This window comes from Myotis lucifugus, unplaced genomic scaffold (assembly GCF_000147115.1).
Source record: "Myotis lucifugus unplaced genomic scaffold, Myoluc2.0 scaffold_119, whole genome shotgun sequence".
Classification (NCBI taxonomy): Eukaryota; Metazoa; Chordata; class Mammalia; order Chiroptera; family Vespertilionidae; genus Myotis; species Myotis lucifugus.
Window position 1 is genome coordinate 3,749,093 of NW_005871167.1, and position 13,665 is coordinate 3,762,757.

The window sequence follows — 13,665 nt, forward strand, 5'->3', positions numbered from 1 at the left end:
TCAGCGCGAGCGAGTTTCCTTGCGCTCGCGGGGAGCGCGCGAGGGGTGCCCCCATGGCGGGGACTCCGGGCCGCGATCCTCGGGGCCCCGCGGGGATTTGTTACCTTCTGGGCACCCTGCTCGCCGGATTGCTCTCCCCCGGGGTCGTCGCCTTCAATCTGGATGTGATGGGCGCGCTGCGCAAGGAGGGCGAGCCGGGGAGCCTCTTCGGCTTCTCGGTGGCCCTGCACCGGCAGCTACAGCCCCGGCCCCAGAGCTGGTGAGTCACCGCGCCGCCCGCGGTCCCCGTGCCGAGCCCCAGACCCCCGCTCCTGCTTCATCGCTCGGTCTTCGAACCCCGCCAAGACCCGGCTGCCCACAGCTCTCCTGCACCCGGGCTGGAGCCGCGCCTCGGCGGCCTCGGGTCTGCAGGGCTGTCCTCAGCCCCAGGCGCGGGCTCTTGCTTTGGGGATGCGCTGGCGAGCAAGGTTCTGGTCTGGGCAGGGACCGTCTCCGTTTGCCCCCACCCCTTTGCATCCCAAGGTGTGTGGCTCCCCTCCTTCTTCAGAGGCTCGGATCCCCTGAGGGAGGGGACTGAGCATGTTGTCTCTTCTTAGCACAGGAAAAGGGGGAGAGGACAGAGAGGCCAAAGGTGCCATGGGAGGGGTAGAGGGGAGACTCCAGAAGCAACTTCCTGCAGGGCATTGCCATGGGATGGAACCAGGGCATTGCCATGGGATGGAACCAGGGCATTGCCATGGGATGGAGTCAGGGCATTGTCATGGGATAGAGTCAGGGCATTGCCATGGGATGGAGTCAGGGCATTGCCATGGGATGGAACCAGCGCATTGCCATGGGATGGAGTCAGGGCATTGCCATGGGATGGAGTCAGAGCATTGCCATGGGATGGAACCAGGGCATTGCCATGGGATGGAGTCAGGGCAGCGGGGCACTGGGAGGCCAGGGCAGACCTGCCACTCGTATGGCGAGACCTGGGGAAGCTGGGAGAGGACCACAGGGTCTGGCAGCCTGCTCCAGGCGCCTCAGTGATAGAGGGGCAGAAAACAGAGCCCCCAAAGTTGTAGCAGCAGCAATAGCAGGAGAGAGAGAGAGAGGAAGGATGCTGGCCAGGCTGTTGCCCTTCCTCCCCCTCAGGACATTTCCAGCCCAGGCATCTCAGCAGCGGGGAAGGCAGGGAGGAGTGAGGGGCAGAGGGCGATTCTGGGTACTTTCTAATCAGTTCAGGACCCACGGAGGAAGGACACTTGTGTATGAGGCCTGTGACTGTCATGCTTCCTGTACTACTCGCTCCAGCTACATGTATGATTTTAAAAAGAGAGATGGGGAGGGGCAGAGAGCTTCCCACCCCCTCCTGCCGGGGCTTTTCTCTTCTAGGCCAGCCTGAGCCACACTAAGTGTCCATTACTGGGATCAATGCCCTCCACAGGGACTGTCTTCTCCCCCAACCGTTGGCCTGGGGGCAGAGGGTAGGGACAGGAGCTCATTTCGCTTTCCCTGTGCTGGGAGGAGGGGCCAGCTCTGATCCTTCTTCTTCCATTATCCCCGTCATCAGGGAGCAGGGTCAGTGCCCCCCCTGCCCCCCCCCCAAAAAAAGAAAAGTTTGGGAGAGATAGAAAGCAACTGATTTCACCTCTTCTTCAGCCTTCTGTCTGCTTCCTCCCTCATCTGTCTTCCTCCCTCCTTCTCCCATCTGCCAGAGTTCCAGAGCTGGAGGCCTTTTTAGGACATGCTGAACTCTCCGAGCTATTTCCAGACAAATTCTAGGTTATTTTTAATAGCTTGGTCTCTTGTCATTTCCCCCTCATCTCTAAAGGTGGCCCCTGACTCTGTCTCCCAGAGTCCAGCGGAGGGCATTCCCATAGGGGGACTGGCTAACGGGCATTTTGCTCCAGCAGGGGGCGCTCTGCTGCCTGTTGGCCCATGAGAGACCAAGTCCCTTGCTCATCCCTAGCTTTTGAGTCCCAGGTCTCCTTTCCCAGCACGTAAAAAGCTTAGAACAGTGCAGGACTGTTCCAATAGAATAACTCCTGTGTTGGGATGCACAGAGTTAGAGAATAGCTTTAGCACCTTACAGCAAGCCCAGATCCAAAGGCTTGGCCAGCCTTCAGGCCCAGCACCCTCTGCAGAGGGCCACCCAGACTGAGAGTCAGAGAGGGCTGGGCGTGGGTGAGAGCCTGGGGCTGTGGAGAACCAAGAGGTGCAGTGGTCCTGGGCTTCTCGTTCACCCCCGCTAAGCTCAGATCCCAGGGAGTCCCGCTGCCCCAGCTGCCAACATGCCTTTGCTTTTCTCTCTGTAGTGGCTGCAGCTGTGGCTACTGTTCTGCCCAGAGGCCCGGGGTATCTGGGGATCGTGGGAGGAAGCCAGGAAGGAGTGTGCGGCTGGGGCAGAGGTGGAGGGACCAGAGGCTGTGTGTGGGAACTCTTGTTCCAGGAGGATGGGCTGGTCTGTTGGCCAAGGGTGGGGCTGGCTGGATTCATGTGCTTGACTCCTCTTCTCCCAGTAGACCCCCTCCCCTCCGCCCTCCTCTCTCTTCTTGACCTCCAGAGGAGATGTGAACACTGAACACTGACCGTTAGCCCCTCCCGGTGCTTAGCTGTGCGCTGACCGTCTGAGGTGCCGGCCTCCTAGGGGGCGAGTGCAGAGACGAGCAGGAAACCCCTCCTCTCAGAGGCGGCTGCCTCTGTGTGGGAGACGAGTCAGGATTCCTGCAACTTGTCTGAAGGTTGGCCATGCCACTCAGTTGCTTTTTTTTGCTCAGGGGTCCTCTTCCCTCCCTTTCCTCCTCCTCCCTTTCCGGAGGGGTCCCTGTTCGGCGCGGGCCTGTCCCTGAGTGTGGTGGGAAGGGCGTGGCGTTGGAGCTGGGCCCACGTGCATGGAGCCCAGCACACTACCGAGCGTCTCTGCGCGAGTGTCCTCCTCTAACGCCCAGAAAGGACCCTCACGTGGGTGGTGGGGGAGATTAAATGAGATAATGCCTGGGACTTGCCCAGCCCCGGCACCTAGGTAGAGAGCGATACATGCTAGTTCCTCATGTCCCTGGCATTGAGCCTAGAGCCTGACCCAGAGTAGGTGCCGAATAAATATGATTTCCTTGTCTCACCAGTGCCCGACGCAGGGCTTGGCAGATAGATTTTCAAAAAATAGTTGTTAACCAACGCCGAACGCATGCCATGCTCTCTTCCCTACTGCTACTCCATCCCCACCCCCTTCTGCCTCTTGACACTGGCTCTGACACGGGATGACAGCTGGGCAGAGCCCAGGAGGAGTTGTGGGAAGGGAGATGGCTCTGTGCCCTCCTCTCCCCCTGCACCATCAGAAATGGCACGGTGCCCCACAGATGCCTGCCTGCGGCGCTGCCCCACACAGCTTTGGGCCTCCCCCCGGGAAGGGGGATGGAGGGAAACGGCGTGGGAGAGAGGCCTCCAGGGTTGCCCTGCTGCCACTTTCCAGTCGCTCCTTCTCGAAAGAGGATCGTAGTCAGCTGGGTGACAGTCACTCACTCCTCTCCCGTACTCCTGGCCTGGGGATTCAGCCCCAAGGGACCCAGGCAGCCTCCATTCCCAGCACAGTCCTCTCCCAGGGAAGAAGCCTTGGCTGTGATTGTGGAAAATTGTCCTGCCAAGAAAGTTGTAGCTGGGAAAGTGTCTGGGGGGGGGGGGGTAGGAGAGAAGCCTGGGAGGGGCCGGGAGGGAGTGGGGTGGGTGGGAGGAATGGGAAAATCATAGCTGTGGGAGGAGAAGGAAGGCTGGGAAAGGGGTTTCAGGAAGTGGGGGGAGAATGGAGGGAAGATTGGAGACCAGATGAGAAATTTGCCTCCACCTTGCTGCCTGCCGGCCGGAGTGACTGTAGAACCCTGGGCTGGCAGGGTTGCGGGGTGGGGTCTTTGGCGGGTCCCTGATGAAAGGGTGGGGGAAGTAGGCCCATGTCTAGCCTCTTGCTTGGCCTCCAAACCTGATCCCTGGGCCATCTCATGGTGCCAGTCTGGGCCTCTATTACGCTTGCGCCCAGCATTCTCGGCATTTCTGGGAAGGTTTCAACGGGACTGGGGAGGAGGGCAGAGCTTGGGAATGGGGCCAGGGAGTGGGTAGGAAAGGCCTGGTCAGGAACAGGTGCTGGAAACAGGCGGTTCTTTCAAACCAGCAGTGCTGGCCAGGCTGTCGGGTTGCTGTGAGTGTGAGTGTGTGTGTGTGTGTGTGTGTGTGTGTGTGTGTATCTACTGTGCATGTGGTTCTTCATCCAGATAGTATGTGCATATGTAACATGATGATTACATGGCCAAGTATGTTAACCTGCCCTGGTCAGGACTTGGGAAATTGCCTTTTGGCCTTTGTTCTTAGTCCTTTGACACTCTGCTGGGTACTGAGGGTTTGGGCCAGGGCAGCTCTGTGGAGGGGGAGCATTCTGGCTGCTCACTCCTGCCCCTGCCCCATGGCACAGGCTGCTGGTGGGCGCTCCCCAGGCCCTGGCTCTGCCTGGGCAGCAGGCGAACCGCACTGGAGGCCTCTTCGCTTGCCCCTTGAGCCTGGAGGAGACTGACTGCTACAGAGTGGACATTGACCAGGGAGGTATGTGCGCTGTGGGAGTGGAGTGGGGGGTGCACATGAAGAGGGGAGGAGAGGACTTGGCCTCCTCTTCCCTCCCCTAATTCCCAGTGTCCTGCCTCCAGCTGATGTGCAGAAGGAGAGCAAGGAGAACCAGTGGTTGGGAGTTAGTGTTCGGAGCCAGGGTCCTGGGGGCAAGATTGTTGTGAGTACCACTTCGGTAACCGCGCGCACACGCGTGCATGCATAGATGTGCTTACAGAACACAGGTTGGGCATTTGTATGATGGTCTGATTTCCAGGACCTCAAGGAGATATAAAAAAAGTATAAGACATGGCCCCTGTCCTTATACATTTAAACCATCTAAACATTTCATCCATTCATCCATCTGTCAAACGCTTACTGAGAACTTGTTAAGCATCAGGCATTGTGCTCGCTACTGGGAGAGGCTAGGTAAAGACAGGGAAAAGCTTGGTCCATGCCTCAAATAGCTACTGCATTTATGGAGATTCTCATCCTCTCCTTCTCTGTCTCTCTCTGTGTCATTACTAACATGCACAAATACACAATTATTATTCAAAGACTTTTAAAAATTGATTTTTAGAGAGAGGGGAAGGGAGAGGGAGAGAGAAAAACACCAATGTGAGAGCAAAACATCAGTTAGCTGCCTCCTGCACACCCCCTATTGGGGATCGAGCCTGCAACCCCGGGCATGTGCCCTGACAGGGAATCCAGCCGGCAGCCTTTCAGCGCATGGGATGCTCCAGGGCCACAGTTATGAATACAAGTCAGTATGGGGCCGAGCACGGTTAATGTTAAGTGAGCGTATAGTCCCCAGATGATCGAAGTCTGAAGGCGTGGAGAGAAAGGACTCCTGCAGATGGGGCGATCTGAGCCAGGCTTTCAAGAATAACTGACACTTGGAGAGTGGAGCGGGGAGGAAGACGAGGTGATGTCACCAAGGGCCAGAGACAGGGTCAGACTTGGCACGTTGGGTGAAATCACGAAGCCACGAGGCCTGTGTTCTGGCTTAGTCATGCCTGTGGGTGCCCAGGGCAAGGGAGTGGGTGCCGATGGGACAGTGGGTCATGGTAACACTGGGCCGGTGGTGCTCAAGTGGTGCCCGCACAGGGGTTTGTGAGTGTGTGTGTGGTACGTGCACATGAGCCAGCATCTGCCTAGTGTCTGCATGTGGGCAGCGTGGCTGAAGCAGGCCCCGGGCCCACTCAGGGGAACGGCCCCTGCCTCCTTCCTCCTGCAGACCTGTGCACACAGATATGAGGCCAGGCAGCGAGTGGACCAAATCCTGGAGACGAGGGACGTGATCGGTCGCTGCTTTGTGCTAAGCCAGGACCTGGCCGTCCGCGATGAGTTGGATGGTGGCGAGTGGAAGTTCTGTGAGGGGCGCCCCCAGGGCCACGATCAATTTGGGTTCTGCCAGCAGGGCGCAGCCGCTGCCTTCTCCCCTGACAGCCACTACCTCCTCTTTGGGGCCCCAGGAACCTATAACTGGAAGGGTGAGTCACTCCTCCAGGAGGGGAGAAGGGAACCAAACCGTCCTCTTAGCTCAGAGAGGGGATTGCGGGCAGCACGTGGCCAAGCATGCCCACATGTTCACTGCCATGTAGCCCCGGGCACTGCCACGCCTTCCACCCCTATCATGCCAGCACACACACGAATGGAGGTATCTCCTCTCCTTCGCATGGCCGAGTGTTCCTCAACACGCTGGCATGAGCCCACACGCACGGCTGGTCCTCCTTACCACCACACCAGCCCACACCTCATCACTCCCATGCCCGTCTCCGCACGCTGCCGCTGGCTGAGCTGACACTCGGTGAGTGTGTGTCAAGTCTGTGGGACCCCAGACGCTTGGGGGGGAGGGGAGGTGGTGCTGGAAAGGAGAGGAGGGGCTTCCTTGTGTGGCTGTCTCACTAGCATCTGGCCGAAAGGGGGCTCCTGCCCTGGCACTAACGGGTCTGTCCTTGCAGGCACTGCCAGGGTGGAGCTCTGTGCGCAGGGCTCAGCGGACCTGGCCCACCTGGACGACGGGCCCTACGAGGCGGGGGGTGAGAAGGAGCAGGACCCCCGCCTCATCCCGGTCCCTGCCAACAGCTACTTTGGTAGGGACCCCTCCTGGCCCAGAGCCTCTCTAACCCTCTGCTCCTCTCTCTTGTCCTCCCTCTCCACGCTCCCACCCTCCTGTCTCTGTCCGTCTCTATCTCTGTCTTCGTTTCTCTATTCTCATCCCATTGGCCTCTTTGTCTCTCTCGTATTCTTTCTCCGCCTTTTCCTCGTCTCCTTCTTGCCTGTGTCTGGCTCTGTTTCTCCACTGCGTGGCCCGTCTTCTGGATGTCCCTTCCCCGGTGTCTCTCCCTGTCCCCCCCCCCCCCCGGCCCCCACAGGGTTGCTCTTTGTGACCAACATTGATAGCTCAGACCCCGACCAGCTGGTGTATAAAACTTTGGACCCCGCTGACCGGCTCCCAGGACCAGCCGGAGACTTGGCCCTGAATAGCTACTTAGGTTTGTAAGCGCCCACCCACGTCCTCCTGGGCCCTGGGGGCTTGGCCTGGCTTCCCCTCCCTCCCCCAACACACACCCAGGGAAATACATGTTGGGCCCAAATTTCAGAGACAAGCTGGGCCCAGTGACCAGGCCCAAGAAGAAGAGGCCCCATGGGGGACAACCCAAGGGGCCGTGAACAGGGGTCTTCATAGGCAGGGGTGGGGGTGAGAAGAACCTACGAGGTGGGTGGATACCATGTGGGAAGGAAGGAGGCTAGACCTCCAGGGGGACATTTTCTCAGGGATGGGTGGTGGACAAAAGTCTGCATAGGGGTTTGTGAGTGTGAGTGTGTGTGTGCAGAAAAGTCTCGCCGTGTTGGTACGTCGCTCTCATTGTCTCATCTGCATCCCACGGCAGAGAAGGAGGAAAGGAGGCCTGGGAGATACTGGGGTGGATCAAGCTCTTCCCCACTCCCCTTGTCTCCCGCCTCCATGTGAAGACTTCGCTCCCCGCCAGGATGGTGGGAGTGGGGGCGCAGAAGGTGCACTGGACAGGATGGGGCCCCCTGGGCGTGCAGAGGGCAGAGGAGTTCTCTGGGAATCGGAGGGGTGGGGCCTGCCCCAGCTCCTGCCGGTGGGCTTGCTCCTGCCCAGTGTCTGGCTTCTCAGCCATGGCCTTCCTCTCTCCTCCCCAGCCCCCGAGGCTGATCTCATTGCACTTCTTGTGCCAAACTCCAGGCTCTGGGTGGGCGGGGGGCTGTGAGGCCCCTGGAGGGGCGGAGAAGTGCAGCTGTGGCGGTGGTCACTTGGAGGGGGGCTCCGTCTCTGGCTCCAGACCCGTGAGGAGAGGAGGTGGGGGGCTGTGACTCGCCCTGGCTCTTGAGCTCACTGGGAGGCCACACCTGCCCAGGTTTCTCCATCGATTCGGGGAAGAGTCTGGTGCGTGCCGAGGAACTGAGCTTCGTGGCAGGGGCCCCCCGTGCAAACCACAAGGGGGCTGTGGTCATTCTGCGCAAAGACAGTGCCAGTCGCCTGGTGCCCGAAGTTATGCTGTCAGGGGAGCGCCTGACCTCCGGCTTTGGCTACTCGCTGGCCGTGGCTGATCTCAACAACGACGGGTGAGTGGGCGGCCCGGGGTGGAGCCGGGGGAGCTGGGTCCGGAAGGTCCGAGGGGCCTCGGGCATCTCCTCCTGACTTTCCTGGCTGGGCAGGACCCCGCACTGACTGCCGTTCTTTCTCCGTAGTTGGGCAGACCTGGTAGTGGGTGCCCCCTACTTCTTTGAGCGCCAAGAAGAGCTGGGGGGTGCCGTGTATGTGTACATGAACCAGGGGGGTCACTGGGCTGAGGTCTCCCCGCTTCGGCTCTGTGGCTCCCCCGACTCCATGTTTGGGATCAGCCTGGCTGTCCTCGGGGACCTCAACCACGATGGCTTCCCAGGTGTGACGGGAACTGGGGGGCTCAGGACAGGGAGGGGAAGGGCGGGGGCAGGGGCAGGGGCAGGGGCAGGGGCAGGGGCAGGGGCAGGGGCAGGGAGGTGCCTCAGAGGTCGGGGAGGGCTTCTCTCTCTTTCTTTTTTGTCACAGATGTTGCCCATTTCCCCCCAAGGGGAGCTCTTTTGAGGGCTCAGGGAGAGAAGCCACATGGGCTCACACCTGAACGTTATCCTTTACCAGCTTTATGACTTTGGGCAAGTTACCTAACGTTTCTGAGCTAGTAATATTTGCAGGGAGTAGCTGAGAGGTTTAAAAAATGAGGCCCGACCGGTGTGGCTTAGCGGTTGAGCCTTGACCTATGAGCCAGGAGGTCACAGCTTGATTCCAGATTGGCATACATGCCTGGGTTGTAGGCTCGATCCCCAGTGCGGGGTGTGCAGGAGGCAGCCGATCAATGATTCTCTCTCATCATTGATGTTTCTGTCTTTCTCTCCCTCCCTGAGATCAATAAAAATATATTTAAAAAATGAGCTGTGAGGTGTGTAAGGTGCCTGGGGCTCAGTGGCTTCTCAATGAAATAGAACACATATGGTATGGAACTGAGTGACGGAGGGAACGCGGGGGCCTGGACCCCGTCACCCCGCCCCACAGTCTGACTGCCTTTTCTGCTCGCACAGATATCGCAGTGGGCGCTCCCTTTGATGGGGATGGGAAAGTCTTCATCTACCACGGGAGCAGCCTGGGGGTTGTCATCAAACCTTCCCAGGTGAGGGGCTTGTTTGAATGAGGGAGTGGGTGTGGGTGCCATAAGGGGCATAGCAACGGAGGGCAGGGGAGGAGGGGAGGCGGGGTGCTGGCTGACAGTCAGGGCCTGCAGGTGCTGGAGGGCGAGGCCGTGAGCCTGAAGAGCTTCGGGTACTCTCTGTCGGGCGGCCTGGACGTGGATGGGAACCATTACCCTGACCTGCTGGTGGGCTCCCTGGCCGACACTGCTGTGCTCTTCAGGTGCGCTCCTGTCTTCTCCCTTCCTGAGGACATAAGCCCCACTCACCCCAAATCTGATGCTGAAGAGCCCCCTCCCATTTCCCAGCCTGATCTTCTCATGTTCTTTGTGCCCTCAACTCCCCATTCCCCAGGGCCAGGCCTGTCCTCCACGTCTCCCACGAGGTCATCATTGATCCACGAGCCATTGACCTAGAACAGCCCAACTGTGCTGGCGGCCACTTGGTCTGGTGAGGCGGGATCCAAAGGGAGGGAGGCTGGGTGGGGACCTTCAGGGCCTCCAGGCCCCTCTCCCTTCTCCATTTCTCTGCCTAGTTTGGCACTGGGGGCTGAGGCTGGGTCTGGAGTGGGCAGGGTGGGGGTGGGGCCTTGGCCCATCAGCTACCCTTTGCCCCCCACAGTGTGGACATAAGAGTCTGTTTCAGCTACATGGCAACTCCCAGCAGCTACAGCCCTACTGTGGGTGAGTGAGGTCCCCTTCCCACCTCCCACCGCTTTGGGTTTCCGGTTGGGTCACTCCAAGGTGGAGAGCTGGGCCCCTGGGAACAGGGTCCGATTGAAGCAGTTCCCTAGCTCACTGTCTCCTCTCCTCTCCCCACTTGCCAAAGCCCTGAATTATGTGCTAGACGGGGACACAGACCGAAGGCTCCGGGGCCAGGTTCCCCGTGTGACCTTCCTGAGCCGTGGCCCAGATGACCCTAAGCACCAGGCCTCGGGCACCGTGAGGCTGAAACACCAGCATGACCGAGTCTGCGGAGACACCATGTTTCAGTTACAGGTGGACACTGACCCCTTGGCCACTGAGGGTCATGGTCATGGCATGATCTCTTCTCCTGGATCCCTCTTAGCTTCTTCCCTAACACACGCACCCTTGTCCTGAGATCTGGACTTCTGGGAAGCCTCCCTTACGGGCTGACCTCCTCCTCACCTGTTGCCTTCTTATGTCTCCTGCCGAGTTCTGTACTCCCTGGAGATGGAGAAGGCAGGGTCCATTGTCACATCTGGTCCTCAAAGCCCTAAATCCTGGGTCTCTTCCCTTTTCCATCCTAGTCGCTCTCCCTTCCTGCTCAGCTCTCCACTTTTCTCCTTCATCTCCCTAAACTTCTTTCCACGTTTCAGAATTTGTCCTAGGTCTGGGTGGGGCTTTGGTCAAGGCTATGGCCTGGGGATTGTTCTTGTATTCATTTCATCTTTCCCCTTTCCAGGAGAATGTCAAAGACAAGCTTCGGGCCATTGTGGTGACCCTGTCCTATAGTCTGCAGACCCCTCGGCTTCGGCGACAGGTTCCTGGCCAGGGGCTGCCCCCAGTGGCCCCCATCCTCAATGCCCACCAGCCCAGCACCCACCGAGCAGAGGTGAGCATGGGTTCTGATTTAGCCAGAAAAAGTTGCTGGGAGGAGCCGTGATCATAGCCCCTCATCAGTGACACTCGCCCATAGCTTGCAGAGTTTCTTCACGTGTTTCCCAGCAGTTCCTCATGTCTCAGGTGCTGTAACAACTAGACCTGAGTGGGAAATGGCCCAAAGGGTCATGTGTTCCTAGTCAGAGGGAGCAGCGCTCTTTGATTCTATGGGTCATTCAGGGGCCCTGGCTGATGTGGGTCTGCCATTTTCAAGTGTGGCTTCCAAGGCCCTTAGGTCACCTCCATCCTGCTCAGCCGGGAGGGCGAGCACAAAGCTCCGCGTATGGTTCTCATGGGCAGTCTGGAAGTGGCACTCTTCACTTTCTCTTCACCTTCCGAATCTGGAACTCAGTTACCTGCAAGGAAGGCTGGGGAGAGAGGGTCTTGCAGTGGACCAGCCTGCTAGTCTCTACTGCGGCATCACAGTACTCCCATCATTGTACTGATGAGGGCACAGCTCAGCGTGGTTAGCTGACCAGCTCAATACCACACAGGCAGCAAGCAGCAGATCTGGGAGTTGAACCCAGGTTGTGTAATCCTGTGATGCTCGACCCCACCATATGCCTTGGTGACACATTTGCACCCTTTCTTGTCCCCTAGGAATGACCCTCTCCTCAAATCTCTTCCCAGCCCTGGCCAATGTGCTCAGTTGGCTGGAGCGTCATCTTGTACACAAAAAGGTGGCGGGTTCAATTCCTGGTCAGGGCATATACCCAGGTTGCGGGTTTGATGCCTGGTTGGGGCACCTGCAGGAGGCAACCTCTTTCTCTCTCTCTCTCTCTTTCTCTCTCTCTCTCTCCCTCTCTCTAAAATCAATGCCTGGTTGGGGCACCTGCAGGAGGCAACCTCTTTCTCTCTCTCTCTCTCTTTCTCTCTCTCTCTCTTCCTCTCTCTAAAATCAATAAAACAAACAAAAGAAAACAAAACAAAAAAAGAAAAAATCTCTCCCCAGGTCCACTTCCTGAAGCAAGGCTGTGGTGAAGATAAGATCTGTCAGAGCAATCTGCAGCTGGTCCACGCCCGCTTCTGTGCCCGGGTCAGCGACACGGAGTTCCAGCCTCTGCCCATGTGAGGGGGCAAGGGGGCAGGTGGGGTGGGCAGGCAAGAGTTCAAGGAACGGAAGGAAGCCCCTTCAGGAGGGCCAGGCAGAGGGAGGGGCTGAGCCTGCAGCGGGAGGCTGGCAGGCTGGGGGAGACCTGCTGATGACTCAGAAGACTGCAGATGAGGGTCAGTGATGGGGCAGAGAGGCTACTGTGCAAGGACTAGCAGTCCTTCCCAACCCTGTGAGGTAGGAATTATTACTAGTCCCACTGCATAGATGGAGAACAGAGGCCTAGAGCGGTTCAGAGGTTACTTGCCCAAGATGAGGAGTCAGTGGTGGAGCTGGGATCAGAACGAAGGCCCCCGGCTCCCATTCTGGATCTCTGGAACATGGGGAGGACCTGAGGCTTGGACTGGTGGGAGCAGAGGCTCAGGGAGTGGAGGCCAGCGGCGTTCACTGGGGGAGGGAGGCAGGAGTGGGCGAGGCAGGGGGAGATTTTCTGATCTTAGAGTGAGTGGGATCTGACCCTCTAGGGATGTGGATGGGACAACAGCCCTGTTTGCACTGAGTGGGCAGCCATTCATCGGCCTGGAGCTGAAGGTCACCAATTTTCCCTCGGACCCAGCACAGCCCCAGGCTGATGGGGACGATGCCCATGAAGCCCAGCTGCTGGTCAGCCTCCCTGCCTCTCTGCACTACTCAGGAGTGCGGGCCCTGGATCCTGCGGTGAGGACCGGGGCGGGGGGCATGGTCTTGGGGGTCTGCATTAACCCAAACTGACCTCTCCTCTCCCCACTCCAGGAGAAGCCCCTGTGCCTGTCCAATGAGAATGCCTCCCGTGTTGAGTGTGAGCTGGGGAACCCCATGAAGAGAGATGCCCAGGTTGGCACATCTGCCCTTATCCCTATCTGAGTGACCTCTAACCCCTGACCCCTCCTCAAGTTCCTGGCTTCCCTTGACTCTAATCCCACTCCACCATCGGCCTAGATCGCCTTCTACCTCATCCTCAGCACCTCAGGAATCACCATTGAGACCACAGAGCTGGAGGTGGAGCTGCTATTGTCCACGTAAGCCTGCTGGGCCCGGCGTGGGTAAGGTTGGGGGCAGTGGAATTGATGTCTACCTAGAAGGGACTCACCCTTGAGGTGGTGCCCGTGCCCACTCCTGCCTTTGCCCACACACCAGGATCAGCGAGCAGGAGCTGCACCCCGTCTCTGCCCGGGCCAATGTCTTCATTGAGCTGCCACTGTCCATTACGGGGTAAGCCCGGCCCCGGTGGGCACCTGCGCTGGAGGGGCAGGCGTTGCCACTCCCACGCCCAGGCCTGGGCTCTGCCTCCTGACCCTCCATCAGGCCTCAGGCCTCCGCAGTCCCCATTTGACCCCTCTCCTCCAGGGTGGCCATTCCCCAGCAGCTCTTCTTCTCCGGCGTGGTGCGGGGTGAAAGTGCCATGCGGTCTGAGCGGGATGTGGGCAGCAAGGTCAAGTATGAGGTCACGGTGAGTGTCCTGGTATGTGGTCCCTCATGGTCGCCCTCCCTTCCTGGCACAGAGAAGTGTCTGAGGCAGGTCCCAAGGGTGGGGTCTTCTTCTGTATGGCGAGTTCGAGGCCTCCCCCTGCTCCTGGACCTCAGCTGTGGGCAGGCGCTTCCTGGTCATCTCTGCGGGAGGCCATGAGAGCCCCTGGAAGCTTCTCTGTCTGGGGCTCAGCTGGGGATGGGAACACCGGGGGGGGGGGGGGG

The 13,665-nt window shown here is 59.0% G+C and overlaps 1 protein-coding gene across 1 annotated transcript in view; it reads left to right on the top strand.

Moving 5' to 3' along the window:
- Positions 1–9: 9 nt before the first annotated feature.
- The window catches only part of ITGA7 (integrin subunit alpha 7), a 20,757-nt gene continuing 7,101 nt past the window's right edge, over positions 10–13,665 (top strand). The window contains exons 1-19 of the mRNA XM_014459996.2: positions 10–259; positions 4,439–4,566; positions 4,668–4,747; positions 5,804–6,059; positions 6,945–7,064; positions 7,956–8,163; positions 8,290–8,483; positions 9,157–9,245; positions 9,357–9,484; positions 9,616–9,711; positions 9,883–9,944; positions 10,090–10,259; positions 10,687–10,836; positions 11,836–11,951; positions 12,459–12,651; positions 12,727–12,807; positions 12,913–12,992; positions 13,111–13,185; positions 13,321–13,423. Coding sequence (XP_014315482.1) covers positions 54–259; positions 4,439–4,566; positions 4,668–4,747; positions 5,804–6,059; positions 6,945–7,064; positions 7,956–8,163; positions 8,290–8,483; positions 9,157–9,245; positions 9,357–9,484; positions 9,616–9,711; positions 9,883–9,944; positions 10,090–10,259; positions 10,687–10,836; positions 11,836–11,951; positions 12,459–12,651; positions 12,727–12,807; positions 12,913–12,992; positions 13,111–13,185; positions 13,321–13,423 — 2,535 coding nt within the window. The 5' untranslated portion in view covers positions 10–53. The remainder of the gene's footprint in view (positions 260–4,438; positions 4,567–4,667; positions 4,748–5,803; positions 6,060–6,944; positions 7,065–7,955; positions 8,164–8,289; positions 8,484–9,156; positions 9,246–9,356; positions 9,485–9,615; positions 9,712–9,882; positions 9,945–10,089; positions 10,260–10,686; positions 10,837–11,835; positions 11,952–12,458; positions 12,652–12,726; positions 12,808–12,912; positions 12,993–13,110; positions 13,186–13,320; positions 13,424–13,665) is intronic.